The sequence below is a fragment of the Rattus rattus genome, chromosome 6, assembly GCF_011064425.1.
Source record: "Rattus rattus isolate New Zealand chromosome 6, Rrattus_CSIRO_v1, whole genome shotgun sequence".
In the NCBI taxonomy this organism is placed as follows: domain Eukaryota; kingdom Metazoa; phylum Chordata; class Mammalia; order Rodentia; family Muridae; genus Rattus; species Rattus rattus.
Genome location: NC_046159.1, coordinates 42,087,031 through 42,102,476, shown reverse-complemented (window position 1 = coordinate 42,102,476; position 15,446 = coordinate 42,087,031). Strand labels below are relative to the sequence as shown.

The 15,446-nt window shown below is 38.2% G+C and overlaps 1 gene segment (V, D, J or C); it reads left to right on the top strand.

Annotated features, from left to right (window-relative positions):
* Positions 1 to 4,811: 4,811 nt before the first annotated feature.
* LOC116903449 lies at positions 4,812 to 5,534 on the top strand. The segment is given in 2 exon segments: positions 4,812 to 4,860; positions 5,215 to 5,534. Coding segments are annotated over 2 exon segments (369 nt in total).
* Positions 5,535 to 15,446: the final 9,912 nt, after the last annotated feature.

Genomic DNA, 15,446 nt, shown 5'->3' with positions numbered 1-15,446 from the left:
CCTCCTGGTCACCTGTGCCACAAACCTTCTCCTATCCCCCCTTCTCCATTGAGCAATTGGGGTCCTCACTACCTATCATACCCCCAACCTGGCATTTCAAGTTTCAGTAAAGCTAGGTGCTTACTCTCCTACTGAGGTCAGAAAAGGCAGCCCAGATAGTAGAACACATCCCCCTTATAGGCAACATCTTTTGGAATAGCCCCAGTTCTAGTTGATCAGGACCACATGAAAGTCAAGCTGCACATCTGCTATATATGAGTGGGGAGGCATAGTTTCAAACCATGTATGTTCTTTGGTTAGTGGTTCAGACTCTGCCACCAGGATCCAGTATAGTTGATTCTGTTGGTCTTCCTGTAGAGTTCCTATCCTTTTTGGGGTATGCAATCCTTTGCCCTATTTTTCATAAGTGTCCCAAGCTCCATCCACTGTTTGGCTGTGATGTCTATATTTATCTGAATCAGATTCTGGGTAGAGCCTTTAGAGGATAACATGTGTGCAAGCATAACAGAATATCATTAGTAGAGTTAGGGGATTAGGGCTTTGCCTCTCAGAGGCAAAGGGGAGAGGGGATGGAGTACAGAACACTGAGAGGGAAGACTGGGAAGGGGAGCAACATTTGGAATGTAAATAATAAGAATAAGAATAAGAGTAAGAGTAATAGTCTTTAATTTTGACCATTAATTATTTTTGGGCAGTTTGCTTTACGTACTAAGGAAACCTCAGCTAATTTTTAGCCACACTATCCTCAGTATATGTCTTTGGAGCTCATGATGCTTATAATGTCTAGAGACCAGAGAGAACTCTCCAGTATCTCTTCATCTGGGTCAAGTTTCTGTTTTCTCAGCTTCTTGGGAAAATCTTGTCAGAGTGACCTTCACAGGAAATATGACTCTTTATCTAACAGTCCATATGCCATCATCCTACAGTGTAGTACAAAATATTTTAAGTCAGCAGAAATACCCAATCCTATCTATCCCAGATAACTTAATACAGCACATGCAGAGAACTGCATAGACACTTCTCAATCCTATAATATTTATGTTTGAACATTAACCTGTATTTTTCTGAAAAATGCTTTGTTTTTGCCTTGAATTTTTGTTTGTCATCTATCAAAAGTCATGAAGATAAGAAAATGTTTATTCACACTGAGGTTTTCTTTTCATATATTAAAATACACTTTGTGTCTGCTAAGTTCCAAGGATAATACTAACACTTCCATCTTAAAACTGACCAATATTCTATACAATGAATAAGGATAATATTTCTAGTTTTGGCAGTGTTAGCACATATTTATGTAAAGTTCGTGAGCACATCTAACAGTATACAAAGGCTTAGAAACATATTTTTAAGACTGGAGAGCTACTCGTTTGTGTTTTATGAAGCTGGCATAGTTTTGTTCTAGAATTACAACAGTTGGTATTAGGGTTCTTGATTAGGAAATTTCACATAATCCAGAACTGATCAAGATTTTAACCTTACATAGTGAATATACTCTGGTTTTGTTTATATCTCAAGAGAAATGTCTTGTATTCAGAACTTAAACCTGTTAAATATCATTTACTGAGTTAGGATGAGTCAATTGTACCTTACAGTTAATGTAATTCATCAGTAAACATTACATGCTAGGTATTGGTGTCTACTCATCATTCTGATAAATTCTCAGTAGTCAGATATGTAAGCTAGAATTTTCTTTTATTTTAAGTCTATACGAAATAAACAGACATCTGAAATTCTTCCTCTATGGAACAGGTGTATGCGTTTACATTTTTATATCAACCTCTAGAGGATATAAATATAAAAAATATAAACCTTTTTAGGTTTTTAATTCATCAATTATAAATAACCTACCATTATCATGGTGCATGGTGGTATTTTTTATCGAATTCTTGGGTATCCAAAGATTTATCTGAATACAATGCTAAATAGCATGGAATTCTACAGAACATTGCTTTCAGATGTGTTATGCTTTCACATAACAAATAATATCAGGTGCTGTTCTTTCAAAGTGTGGCAACTTTATCAATGAATGGCATAAGATTGTTCACAGTGCTCAACCTGGTATCTAGAGAAGCATTCACCTTCTCTATAACCTTCAACATTACATCATGGGACTAATAAAGAAAGATAAAAGAAACTAAGAGAAGGGACCATGAATGTGATCTCCTCCCTTCACAATGTATTAAAAATAAAAAAAAACCTCAAGATCATTTACATTAGATGGCAGAATAATTCCACAATGAATAATACTCCTTTGTTTACAATAAAAATTTCATGTATATGTTACACATTATATGTATAATTCACTTAGTTTAATAAATTTTAATTGTTCTCTTATATATTAATCACTATGTACCATAAAAGAGGTGTACGAAAGTAAATAAGTAAATAATCGATCAGTAATATTATTATAGACGTTTGTCCCAGCTTTTGGAGGAGTAGATTTCATACTGGTGTCTCAAGTAATGGCCAACTCTTGGCTAATCTATTTTTGCATTTTTATCAGTCCAAAGTTGTAGGCAACCAGTTCTTTCTAAATGGCAATATAATACATTATAATATTTTCCTTCTTGTTTGAGAGAAATATTTAAACTCTTTCGAACCTTTGATTTTCTTCCTCTTGGCTATATAATTGATCAACTATTCTTTGTCTATTAACCAAACATCCTAGTGATCAATACTTTAGCTGACTTGATGTTATGGGTACTATAGGTGACCTGGTATCACCTAGAGTCATTTTAGGGTGTTCAATTTACTTTAATACACCCCACTTGCACCCTCATTGGTCCCAAGAAAGTATCTCTTCTAAACAGCAGTTCATGATTGGCTGGCATTGCCTGTACAGCAATCCTTGGTCTCTCAGGCTTTTCAACTGTAGGAGATGTTTTTGCAGCTGCCTAATCCCCAGGAATTACACAGAGGCAGCCCTGCCATTCCTGTTGCAAACTTTAAATTTCTCAAAATCTATTTTTATTGATGGATCTTAAATTCTTTAACTTATTTTGAAGCCTGCACCAACAGAAGTGGAAAGGAAGGATATGGGGAAAGTCGTCCTGTCTAGAAATGTTCCTGTCTGAGGTGTCTGGAAGTCAGAAATTAAATTCATAGTTTATCAGGCAGTAGCAGCTTAATCCACTTGCTCACACCTCATGAATACGCCATCAGTCCAGTTTGACAAAGTCACATCCCCAAAGTGGTGACAGGACTTATTTGAGTCATCCAGGCTTTACCCTGGCTTGAGTCAGCAGAAGAACACATCAGGAACAGCAGGAGACATTCTCTGCTGAGCCTCTTACAGGGAAGCAAAATTCAGAGAAGATGTGAGACCTACAAGCATTTTACACCCAGCTGTACCAGTAAGCCAAGCTCTGCGTCCATCACTCTGTGGAGTCCAATTTATACCCTCCCAACACAAGGAATCCTCCCTGTGCATTGCCTCAACACAAGTCTTGCTTCGGCATGTATCTTGCCTCAGCCTGTTTATCTAATCAGTGCAACTCCATGGAAGTGGCACAAAATTGCAGAACAACACCATAATTATTTTTGGGCATCTCGCTCTGTGGTGTCTGGGCAATTGCAGCTCAACTATGCAATGTAAGGTGGACCAATCCATGTATGTCCTTAGCAAAGAATCCTTCACCAGGAGTCATTTCATGTGCTTGCTTTAGGGGAGCATCCTCACTAATGTGTCTACTTTAGCAAAACATCCCTTAAGTCTGTCTTAGCCTTGCACACCTGTTTCCACTTTAATGAAACTGAACATTCCTACTCATTTGCCCTAGCAAAACACCATCCAAATGACTTTCCAAAGGATCCTTAAATTTCCACTTAAGTACAGTCTTGCTAATGTAATGCACAGAAACCACTATTAAATTGGGCAATTAGCAGTGTATGTTCCAACTACATACTAAGCAAGAAATTGAAGTACCACAAGGATACCAACCATGAAAGAACTAGATTCTGTATAAGGAGAAAAAAATTAAGGATGAAAAAACAGTACTTAAAACCAAACAGATTAAATATCTGTAGTATATTGTATCTCATTACCCATAGGACATTCTTTAAAACAATATTTACTTCTTTATTGTATGCATTTTTGCATATGTGCATATGCCTGATTTGGTAGAAGGGTTATCAGAAAACAAACAACGGTAACTGACCTTGTGAGACCTGGGTATTAAACTGAGGAGGCAAGTACATTAGTCACCTAGGAAGACTCAATTGCTGCATTGTAATTCTAAATACTTTGGTTATATGGAAAACATATTGAAGATATGCAATTAAATTTTATTAGTACTGGATTGTGAGCAGCTTCAAGAAATTTTCATATTTATATTTTTAGGAAAAATATCTCCCAGTCTTACCTTTACTTAGAAAAGACCATTAATTTTATTTCTTTTTCCTTTTTGTTTTGCTTGTCATGGGATATAATTATTTAATTCTTATTCAAATGATGGCTTTAGGATGCATGCCTCTATGAAACTTCAGTCTAGATCAACTAGGCAAGCCTTCACCTTGTAGATGGTTTAGGACTGGAATTGATTTATGTCCAGTCAATATCAGGGGTGTCTTATCTACCCTGTACCATAGATAATAGGAATTGAATCTGTTCCTTTAAAAAAGAGGAGACACTTTATGTTACTGCACATATAAGAAGGGGCTATTTCTTACCCTTGGTACTGTTCACCCAGCTGTGCTAACCAATGGATTTGCATAATGCTCCCTAGGGTACACCTCTTTTTGCAAGTCCAAGATAAAAGCTAGCCCCGCTTTCTGCCTTGAATATTCAGGACTCTTCATATCAAGTTCTCAGAATGAGGTGCTCTCTTCAGTTCCTGGGGTTGCTTGTGCTCTGGATTCCTGGTTAGTAAAGAATTACATAAAGAAAATGTGTGGGGTGGGGATTTCTGGGCCCTCCTAATCCAGATACAGATGGAGGTGCTGTTCATATTTGAAATCACTGGTTTTTTTATGGCCAGGCATGTTTTTCTAAGGGTTCCTAGGTAAACCTAAGCATTTGTGGCTACCCATACACAAATTGATGGTCTAGATGATTCGTAGAGGGGTTATAAGCTCTCTTTACATAGGTATTTTATGTTGAGCATTTTTGAAATATGAATGAATGTCATGAACACAATAAGTAGGAAATAAAGGAAAGAAAAATTCATTTGAAAATAGCATTATGGTTGTGCCTACCTTTCATTTCTCTCATTTTAGGAGTCAATGGGGATATTGTGATGACTCAGAGTGCACTCCCCAATCCTGTCCCTTCAGGAGAGTCAGCTTCCATCACCTGCAGGTCTAGTAAGAGTCTGGCATACAAAGACGGCAAGACATACTTGAATTGGTTTCTGCAGAGGCCAGGACAGTCTCCTCAGCTCCTGACTTATTGGACGTCTACCCGTGCATCAGGAGTCTCAGAGAGGTTCAGTGGCAGTGGGTCAGGAACATATTTCACACTGAAAATCAGTAGAGTGAGGGCTGAGGATGCGGGTGTGTATTACTGTCAGCAAGTTCGAGAGTATCCGCCACAGTGATACAGCCCTGAACAAAAACCACCCAGATGGAAATGCCCAGCTGTCACATGTATTGCTCGTACTGAGAACATCAGATGAAACTATTACATTTAGATAGAAGGAGGAGGAAGTGGGAGTGATTGAAGATCAGGAGAATGAGAGAGAGTAGTTACTTTCACTATCAGCAGCCTGGAGTCTGAAGATATGGCAGTCTATTACTGTCTACAGTATGAAGAGTCTCCTCTCACAGTGACACAGGTCCTAACATAAATCCTCATGGAAGTAGAAGTGAGAAACTAGGGTAACCCAGATGCTCTTCCTCATGAATCACCCACTGAAACACTTTTTCAAATGCCACAGGATTAGTTGCAAAGCTCATGGAGAGTCAGTTGTTTCAGTAGAAGAGGCTAACCAGTTGTCTCAGTACCATATCAATCTTCCTTCCTTTTTATTTCTAGCAATAAAGAATGCCATTACCTTTTCTGTATTAGTAGAGGACACAGTCATTCCCTGTGGGAAGTCTGAGTTGTAGCACAAGTTGGGACTCATACAGAATAAGGAAAGCTACAGTGGATGTTCCTAGCACACATTCCTTAAATAGAAAAGAAAAAAAGAGTTTCTTAGTATTAGTACATAAAAGATAGTAATATACTAATTAAAGAAGCAGACAGTACAAAGGTTCCAGGTTTGCTCATAAATGCTAGAGAATAGAAGGAGTTGTTTTTTAGTGCTGCTGGGAGAATCATGGTCATACTTTATTTTTAATTTATTTATTCCATTTTTTTAATTTGAGTATGTCTTATTTGCATTTCAAATGTTATTTCCTTTCCCAGTTTCTTGTCCATCGGCCCCCTAACTCCTCTCATCCCCTTTTATAATGGTGTTCTCCTCCCCATCCAACCCCCCTACCTGCCAACAACCATCCTCTACACTGGGTGTCCAACCTGGCAGGACCAAGGTCTTCTCTTTATATTGGTGCCCAGCAAGGCCATCCTTTACTACATATGCAGTTGGAGCCCAGGATCAGTCCATGTATAGTCTTTGGGTAGTGGTTCAGTCTCTGGGAGTTCTGGTTGGAATTGTTGTTCCTATGGGGTTGCTAGACCCTTCAACACTTTCACTCCTTACTGTAAACCTCCAAAGGTTTCTTAGTTCTTAGTTCAGTGGTTTGCTGCCAGCATTCATCTCTGTATTTGACATGTTCTGGCTGTGTCTTTCAGGAGTGATCTATATCCCGTTCCTGTCAGCATGCACTTCTTAAAATGTGGCCACTGATAGCTTCCCTCTGCTACTTTGTGTAGCTCTACTCCCATGCATGTATGGCTAACACTGACTGAAGATATTAAATTATCAAAAACAATGCCCAGCAATTGACTGAGACATGTGCAAATACCCATAGCCAAGCTTTGAACTGAGGTTGGGACCCCTATGGAAGAGATTAGAAGAAGGATTGAAGGAACAGAAGACCATGACTTTCCCACAGGAATACCAAAAGTGTCAAGTAACCTGGACCCCTGGGAGCACCCATGGACTGAGCCAACAACTGAAGAACATGCCTGGGCTATTCTGAGGCCACCAGTACTTACAGCAAGGGGTTGCCTTGTCAGGCCTCAGTAGGAGAGGATGCACCTATTTCTGTAGAGACATGATGCCCCAAGGAAGGGCTTACCAGGGAGGGTCACCCTCTCAGATTTGAAGGGGTGGAGTGATGGCAGGAAGAACTTTCTAAGTGTGGATCAGGATGGAAGAGCATGTGTCATATAAATAAACAAAATTAAAAAATAATTAATTAATTTTAAAAACAAAAGTATAAAGAAAATAAAAGAATGGTGTGATATTTGAGGATGGCATGGTCAGTTGTATAAGAAAAGATTTGAATTGAGGAAACTGAGGAGCAGACACAATAATGTTTTGTTATGTTTTTACATTAGATTCTCAAAAATAAAAAAGAAAGATTGTATATTTAGTGTTCAATAATATTGTAATACCTTGTTTTCCTCCATCATTCATATTTACATTTCATCATTCCTTATTATCTCATTTTTTATTTGATCTTACTGCTTTTGTTATTTTTCTCCTCACTCCAATCTCTTTATTGTACTCATTATTATTAGCTTTTTTTTAACATTTACTTTATAGCTTGTTATATGTAAGTTTTAACATTTAAGATCATTTATTAGCTGTGTATTTGTCAAATTTTGTTAGTTTAATTGTATTCATAAGTCTAATCTTCAGGCTCCATTCCTTTTGTTACCACTATGGTAATATGTTTCCTATTTGCTGAGTGGTACAGGGATTGTATCCTAAAGAATATGGTAAGAAATCATCCACCATAAGAAGAAGAATTTCTATCTCAATAGGTACATAAGTCACAATGAAGACGTAAGAAACATGAAAAATAAAGGAAATTTAACTTCTCTCAGGTTCATGACTTTCAATGACAAAAATCAAAGATAATTAAATAGCTTAAATGTCATATAGAATAACTTTAATTAATTGTTAAAAATGATAAAAGCCAATTGGAGTGTTTGCTCAGAGGATAAGAACACAGGCTGGCCTTCTAGAAGATCCAGGCTCAACTACCAGCATCATCATGATGACTTACAACTCTCAAATTTAGAGTCTTAAGGGATCCAGAACTCTCTTTTCACCACCTCCTTAGTTTTCAAAAAGATGCATGGTATGTATGGAACATACAGGCAAATTATTCATGCCCATATAATATTATATATTCAATAATTTATAAACTTTAAAAACCTCTTAAGAACACATAAAGGTCTCAAAAGGAATTGAAACAAGCAAGAAACTCCATATAGGAGCTATGTAAGACAGTCAGAAAGGGAAGTACAATTTTTGAAAACAGCCAGACAAACATAGGAATTAAACAAAATTAGACAGAGACACAAACTCAAAGAATAAACATAGGAAAAGATCCACCAAGCAAGGTGAAACTAAAACCAAGCATGAGTAATTATGCTCATAACATAAAGAAATAAAATAAATTCTAATGAAGGTGCAGAAAATAATGAAACCTATAAAAAATGTTGTTGAGAATGTCAAAAATGATTTCCAGGGAAAAAACAATCACATTGCTTGGGAGACCACACCCCCCCATATACAGCTATCCATGCATGAATGTTCACATGAAACAAATGTATCTAAATCAGCATTTAGCAGACATACTTATTTTGACCTGCCTCCCAATAATCATACGAAAGAATGAGCTGAGTTTTCTAACCTCTTTACATAGATTAAATCAGCTAAATAAACAACATGTGGTATATGTACACAATAGCTGCTTATTCTGTTGTAAAGAGGAAAATGCGTGTGTGTGTGTGTGTGTGTGTGTGTATGTGCATGTTTGTGTGTGTACATGTGTGTGTACACAAATAAATGGAAAGGATCATTATAGACAATGTAAGGGAGGATAAAAAGAGGTAGGCCAAACATTTTCTTTCATTTTTGAAACCCTGCTTATATACTCCTGATATGGAAAAAACTAAGTGAAGTGAGAGAGTAAGGAAGCTAACTGTTGCCACACACCTAGATAATCTCAAGTCTCTATGCTCCTTTCTTGGCCTCAGCCTGAATAAAAACTGGGTCATTGATATGGATCACAGTGCAACATTTTACTATTCAAATAGCACTAGTAAAACTTCTTTAAAGTAAACATAGATTTAAAAAAGAGAATAGTAAAGTATTTCTGTTTCTATGGAGAAACTGGCATATTTAATGGAATGCTAGAAAAGTCTTGGGTATATATGGCAAAAATCTGTCCAGAGTGTAGAGGGCAATAAATCTAAACAAGCATAATCATTTGTGTACAGATACAAAAAATAAAGGAAAACAAAGGCTGCAATTATGACAGATCCATGCTACGAACATAGCTTATTCAGATGAATCTAGGTGGGTCTGACACTGGACAGGTAGGTAGGTGTCACTTCGAGCATTGCATTCTGCTATCAGGTATCTGTCTGGATCTTGCTCACCGAATGTAGCTCATCCAAAACACACATTTGCTGTGGTTCTTGGAGTGCTGTTCTTTCTTAATACTTCCAAATAAGGAGATGTGAATAAGGATCTGAGTGAGCGTCACCAAACATTGAAGACAGTAGGTCAGCCTTCTAAATTTGTGATAAATTCTTATGTCAATCTGATTTACTAAGTATTAAAGAAAATGTCTAGATACATTACAATAAAAATATAGAAATTGCAACACATGCATTCATTTCCCTGTCAGTCTGGGCCTTCTTGGTGTGTTAGTTGGAAAATCCATGGTTAGTTTCAATGAGAACATTATATTCCACCCTGTCTTATTAAAGGACTTGTGTGCAGAATACCTGAGGATGGTTGCCTTATTGAAAGAGAAGAAGCAAATATCTCTCTTGCATAGAAAAATAAATTCTACATTTATTGACTGTGCTGTGAATGGTACATCATCCCTCTCTCTGAGTGGAATCAATATTAACATCCAGAACAGAACACTGTGGAACATCTGCCACATGTACAACCAGACAGATATTCATGTATTTTCCCTACCATGTGAGGGTATATTTGGACTCTTTTGCATGTCTCTGTAAATTCATTGTTGAAATCAACCTGATGCAAACTTGGTTCTGCAAGCATAACTCCTAACTGTCACTATAAATCAACCATCCAGTTGTGCAGAACCATAGGTTTTATCTAGATCCCACCAGTGTGTTTTATGTTTTCTTCCTAATCACAGACACTGGAGAAGCACTATTTTGAAATGCTTCCATCTCTCTTTCTTTCTGATGGAAAAAGAGCCACTCTTATCTGCAGGGTTGATCAGAGTGTTATCATCTACTTGGCCTGGTTACAAAAGAAACCTATGTTCCTAGTTTTCTCATTAAAGAAGCAACTACAAGGTCATAGTGGTTCCAGGTTGTTTCCATGTCTGTTGGTCTGGGACAAAATTCATGATCACAACCAGTAATCTGGAGCCTAATGATGCTAACTTCATCACTGTTGGCAGTATATGGAGGATAGCTCACAGTGAGCCAGCATGTGTCAAATCCTCCACATAAACATTGTTGCTTATTCTAAAAGTTGCTTTCTTTCTGCACAACAGATGCTCTGCCCATTACTCACTATCAGCTCTACTAATCTTCTATGCTACCTTGTTTGTGAAGATCAACTAAAAGATTCCTGGATGCTTTAATCACACATATTTGATTGATTACCTTTGAAAGTATTCATGCTATGATGACAGAGCAGCCTTAACATCCCTGACAATTATAAGAAATGAAGCATGAAATTATAATTCACAGGTAAAAGGATCATGTATGCAAGTATGCAAATCAATTTACAATTAAATCATTAGAATCAAGATGAGATTATCAAGTATTAAAATCAAAGTGAAAAAATTGAATTAATATTATAAAAGGACAATAATTGGGCAAATTAAAGTTATAAGGTAGGGAAATTAAATGATTATTTCACATTAATTCATTTTTTAAATTAGATATATTTCTTTACTTACATTTCAAATGTTATTCCCTTTCTTGGTTTCCTGTCCATAAGCCCCCATCCACTTCCCCTCCTCCATATGCGTATTCCCTCCATCCAACGCACTTACTTCCTCCCCTCCTATTCCCCTGCACTGGGGGAAAAACATTGGCAGGACAAAGGGCTTCCCCTTCCACTGGTGCCCCAACAAGGCCATTCTCTGCTACATATGCAGTTAGAGCCCTGGATCAGTCCATGTATAGTCTTTCGGTAGTGGTTTAGTCCCTGGAAGCTCTGGTTGGTTGGCATTGTTGTTCTTATGGGGTTGCAACCTCTTTCAACTCTTTAAATACTTCCTCTAATTCCCTCCATGGGGGTCCTGTTCTCAGTTCAGTGGTTTGCTGCTAGCATTGACCTCTAAATTGGACATGCTCTGGATGTGTCTCTCAGGAGAGATCTATATCCAGTTCCTTTCACCCTTTCAGCCTGCATTTTTTTAGCTTCATTAATGTTACCTAGTTTTGGTGGAGATATATATATATATATATATATATATATATATATATATATGCCACATGTGGGTCAGACTCTGAATGGCCATTCCTTCAGTCACTGCTCTAAACTTTGTTTCCATATACCCTCCTATGGATTTTTTTTTCACCTTTTAAGAAGGACTGGGAGCATCTGCATTTTGGTTATCCTTCCTCCTTAGCTTCGTGTGGTCTGTGGATTGCATCTTGAGTAAAACCAGTTGTTGGAGTTTCCCATCTATTATCCTTTGTAGGACTGGATTTGTAGAAAGATATTGTGTAAATTTAGTTTTGCCATGCAATATCTTGGTTTCTCCATCTATGTTGAGAGTTGTGCTGGATACAGTAACTTGGGCTGGCATTTGTGTTCTCTTAGGGTCTGTATGACATCTGTCCAGGATCTTCTGACTTTCATAGTCTCTGGTGAGAAGTTTGGTCCAATTCTGATAGGTCTGCCTTTATATGTCACTGAACATTTTTGCTTTACTGCTTTTATTTTTCTTTGTTTTGTGCATTTGATATTTTAACCATTATGTGGCAGGAGGAATTTCTCTTCTGATCCAATCTATTTGGAGTTCTGTAGGCTTCTTGTATGTTTATGGGCATCTCTTTCTTTAGGTTAGGGAAGTTTTCTTCTATAATTTTGATGAATATATTTACTGGCCCTTTAAGTTGGGAGTCTTCACTTTTTTTTTTCCTCCGGAGCTGGGGACCGAACCCAGGGCCTCTCACTTGCTAGGCAAGAGCTCTACCACTCAGCTAAATCCCCAACCCTGATTCTTCACTTTCTTCTACGTCTATTATTGTTCGGTTTGATGTTCTCATTGTTTCCTGGATTTCCTCTATGTTTTGGGCTGGGGGTTTTCTGCATTTTACATTATCTTTGACAGCTGTATCAATGTAATCTATGATGTCTTCTGCCCCTGAGATTCTCACTTTTATCTCTTGTATTCTGTTGGTGATGCTTGTATCTATGACTTCTTGTCTCTCCCTTAGGATTTCTATATCCAAGGTTGTCGCCCTTTGTGCTTTCTTTATTGTTTCTATTTCCATTTTTTAAATCTTGAATGGTTTTTTTCAAGTCCTTCACCTGCTTGGTTGTGTTTTCCTTAATTCTTTCATGGTTTTTTGTGTTTCCTCTCTAAGGGCTTCTACTTGTTTACTTGTGTTTTCCTGCATTTCTTGAAGTGAGTTCTTTATTTCCTTCCTATAGTCCTCCTTCATTATGAAACAATGTGATTTTAAATCTAAATCTTGCTTTTCCAGTTTGTTTGGATATCCAGTCTTTTCTTTTATGGGAGAACTGGGCTGTGATGATGCCAAGCAGTCTAGGTTTCTGTCATTTAGGTTCCCGCGCTTGCCTCTAGCCATTGGGTTGTCTCTGGTTTCTCCTTGTCTTGCTGTTTCTGAGAGTAACTTGATCCTACTGCACTTCCTTGACCTCTGTGTCATCACTCCTGTAGAACTAATTGTTTTCCTCTTTTCTTTCAGCCTATTCTGAGAGCAGGTACTCGGATTTCAGGTGTGTCAGTGCTCCTAGAGACTGTCTTTCAGGTCTAGGCAAGGGGGAAGGGAGGGATCAAAGGTTCCTGTTCCTGATTGCTCCTAGGTCCTTGCACCCAGGGGGCACAGTTGGTGCTAGGCAATTCACTCTAGGGTCTGGGCAGAGGGTAGCCTCCTCTGACTTCTTAGTGAAAGATCACACGCAGCAGAGAGACCCTTATTCAAGTCCTGGGAAATCGCAGACCCCAGACACAGAGAGACCATTTTGGATGTAATAAGCAAAGGCGAGGTTTATTACGGAGACCTATTACAGAGATCTCCAGGCCGACACATATCCCACGCAGGAGACAGAAGACGCCGAGAGGCTGGGAGAAAGTGTATTTAAAGGCAGAAGCTGTGAGCACCAGGGGATGGGGGATGTCAAAGGAATGTACCACAAGTTACAGGATTGTTTTATGGCTCTAAGAGATAAGGGACGCCGAAAGGTTTTATGGCCCCCTGGATCCTGGAACAGAGCTACTATATCAGGAGAACGATTGGGTCTTTAGGTCCTCATTATTTTTAAAAGTTTGTCAAAATTGATGAAGCATCTGTATTTGAAACACCTCTGGTTAGGCTTGGGCTGCCAGGTTTTCTGGAATGCTCTCTGCAGGACACAATGGCTGAAAAGCATGAGTAGGGGCTTATCAGGGTCTGGAGGACATCTGGTTAAAATATGACTCTGAGTAAGCTGGCTCTAGGTGTTTTCCTCTAGAGTCACAAATGTGGGCAGAGAGTAGTCTCTTCTGGCTTCCCAGGTGTGTCTGCCCCTCTGAAGGTCTAGCTCCTCCCTCCCACTGGATTTGGGTGCAGGGAACTGTTTGACTGGGTCCCTTCAGATCCAGGTGGTATCTGGACAGCAGTGTTGAGTGTCCCTTTCTTCCTGTTCCCAGAGGCCCTATACAGTTTCCTCTTGAGCCAGGGACGTGGGCAAGCATGTGCAGTACTGGTAGTCTCCCTCCCAGGCTCTGAGAACTCAAGAATCAAGGTTAGTTGGCTCTGTTGGTCTTCCTGTAGAGTTCCTATCCTTTTGCAATCCTTCATCCTATTCTTCCATAAGAGTCTCCAAGCTTCTTCCACTCTTTGACTGTGGGTGTCTATATTTATCTGAATCAGATGATGGGTAGAGCCATCAGATGATACCATTCTTCTATGCGCAAGCCTAAGAGAATATCACTAATAGTGTTAGGGATTAGTACTTTGCCTCTCCAAGGCAAAGGGGAGAAGGGATGGGTTGAAGAATTCTGGGAATGAACACTGGGAAGGGGAGAAACATTTGGAACGTAAATAAAATAGTAATAGTAATAATAACAATAAATGTTTCTAATTTTGAGCATTAATTAGTTAGGACAGTTTGCTTTGTATGCTGAGGAAACCTCAGCAATATTTCATAGCAACAAAATCCTCAGTCTTTATCCTTGTCGCTCATGATGCATATAATGGCTTGAGACCAAAGACAGTTCTCCAGTAACTCTTCATCTTCATCAAGTTTCAGTCTTGTCCACATCTGGGCAACATCTTGTCAGAGATTCCTCGAGAAATCTGACTCTATCTAAAATACTGTGTGTGTGTCACTATCTCACAATGGAGTGTATAATATTTTAATTTGGCAGAAAAATCTACCGTATCCCAAATATCCCAGAATCACTTATGCCAGCCAGTACAGATAAGTAACTGCATATGTACATCTCTACCCTATGACGTTTGTGCCTGAAGATTACCCATCAATTTTCTGGGAAACATGTTTTGTTTTTACTTTGAATTTGTGTTTGTCATCTATCATAGGACATCATGATAATAAAATGTTTATCCACACCAAGATTTTGTTCTGTTTCGTTTTTCATAAATTAATATACCCTTTATTTCTGCTAGGGTCCAGTGCAAATGCTACCACTTCGACCTTAAAACTGACCACTGCTCAGCCAAATCAATCTCTCAACTCAAAGAGTCTAATATACCCCATTTTGGCAGTGTTAGCACATAGTGAAGTAAAGATCATGAGCACCTCTAGCAAGATACAAAGGCTTAGAAACTATTATTTTTCAGAGTGGAGAGCTACTGGTTTGAGTTTTATAAAGTTAGCATATCTTACCCTAGAATAACAACAGTTGTCCTGTGACTCTTGATTAAGAAATTTTACATAGTTTAGTCCTAATCAAGATGTTATCCTTATTTTAATGAATATGCTTATTTAATGAACATAGCATGGTTAATATCCCAAGAGAAATGCCTTGTATTCAGCACTTAAATCTGTTAATTGTCATATACTGAGTTAGGATGAGTCAATTGTACCTTACGGTTAATGTGACTCACCAGTAAATGGTATGTGCTAGGTATTGGTGCCTCCTCAGCATGCTGAATAATTCTTAGTGGTCAGATATGCAAGCTACAA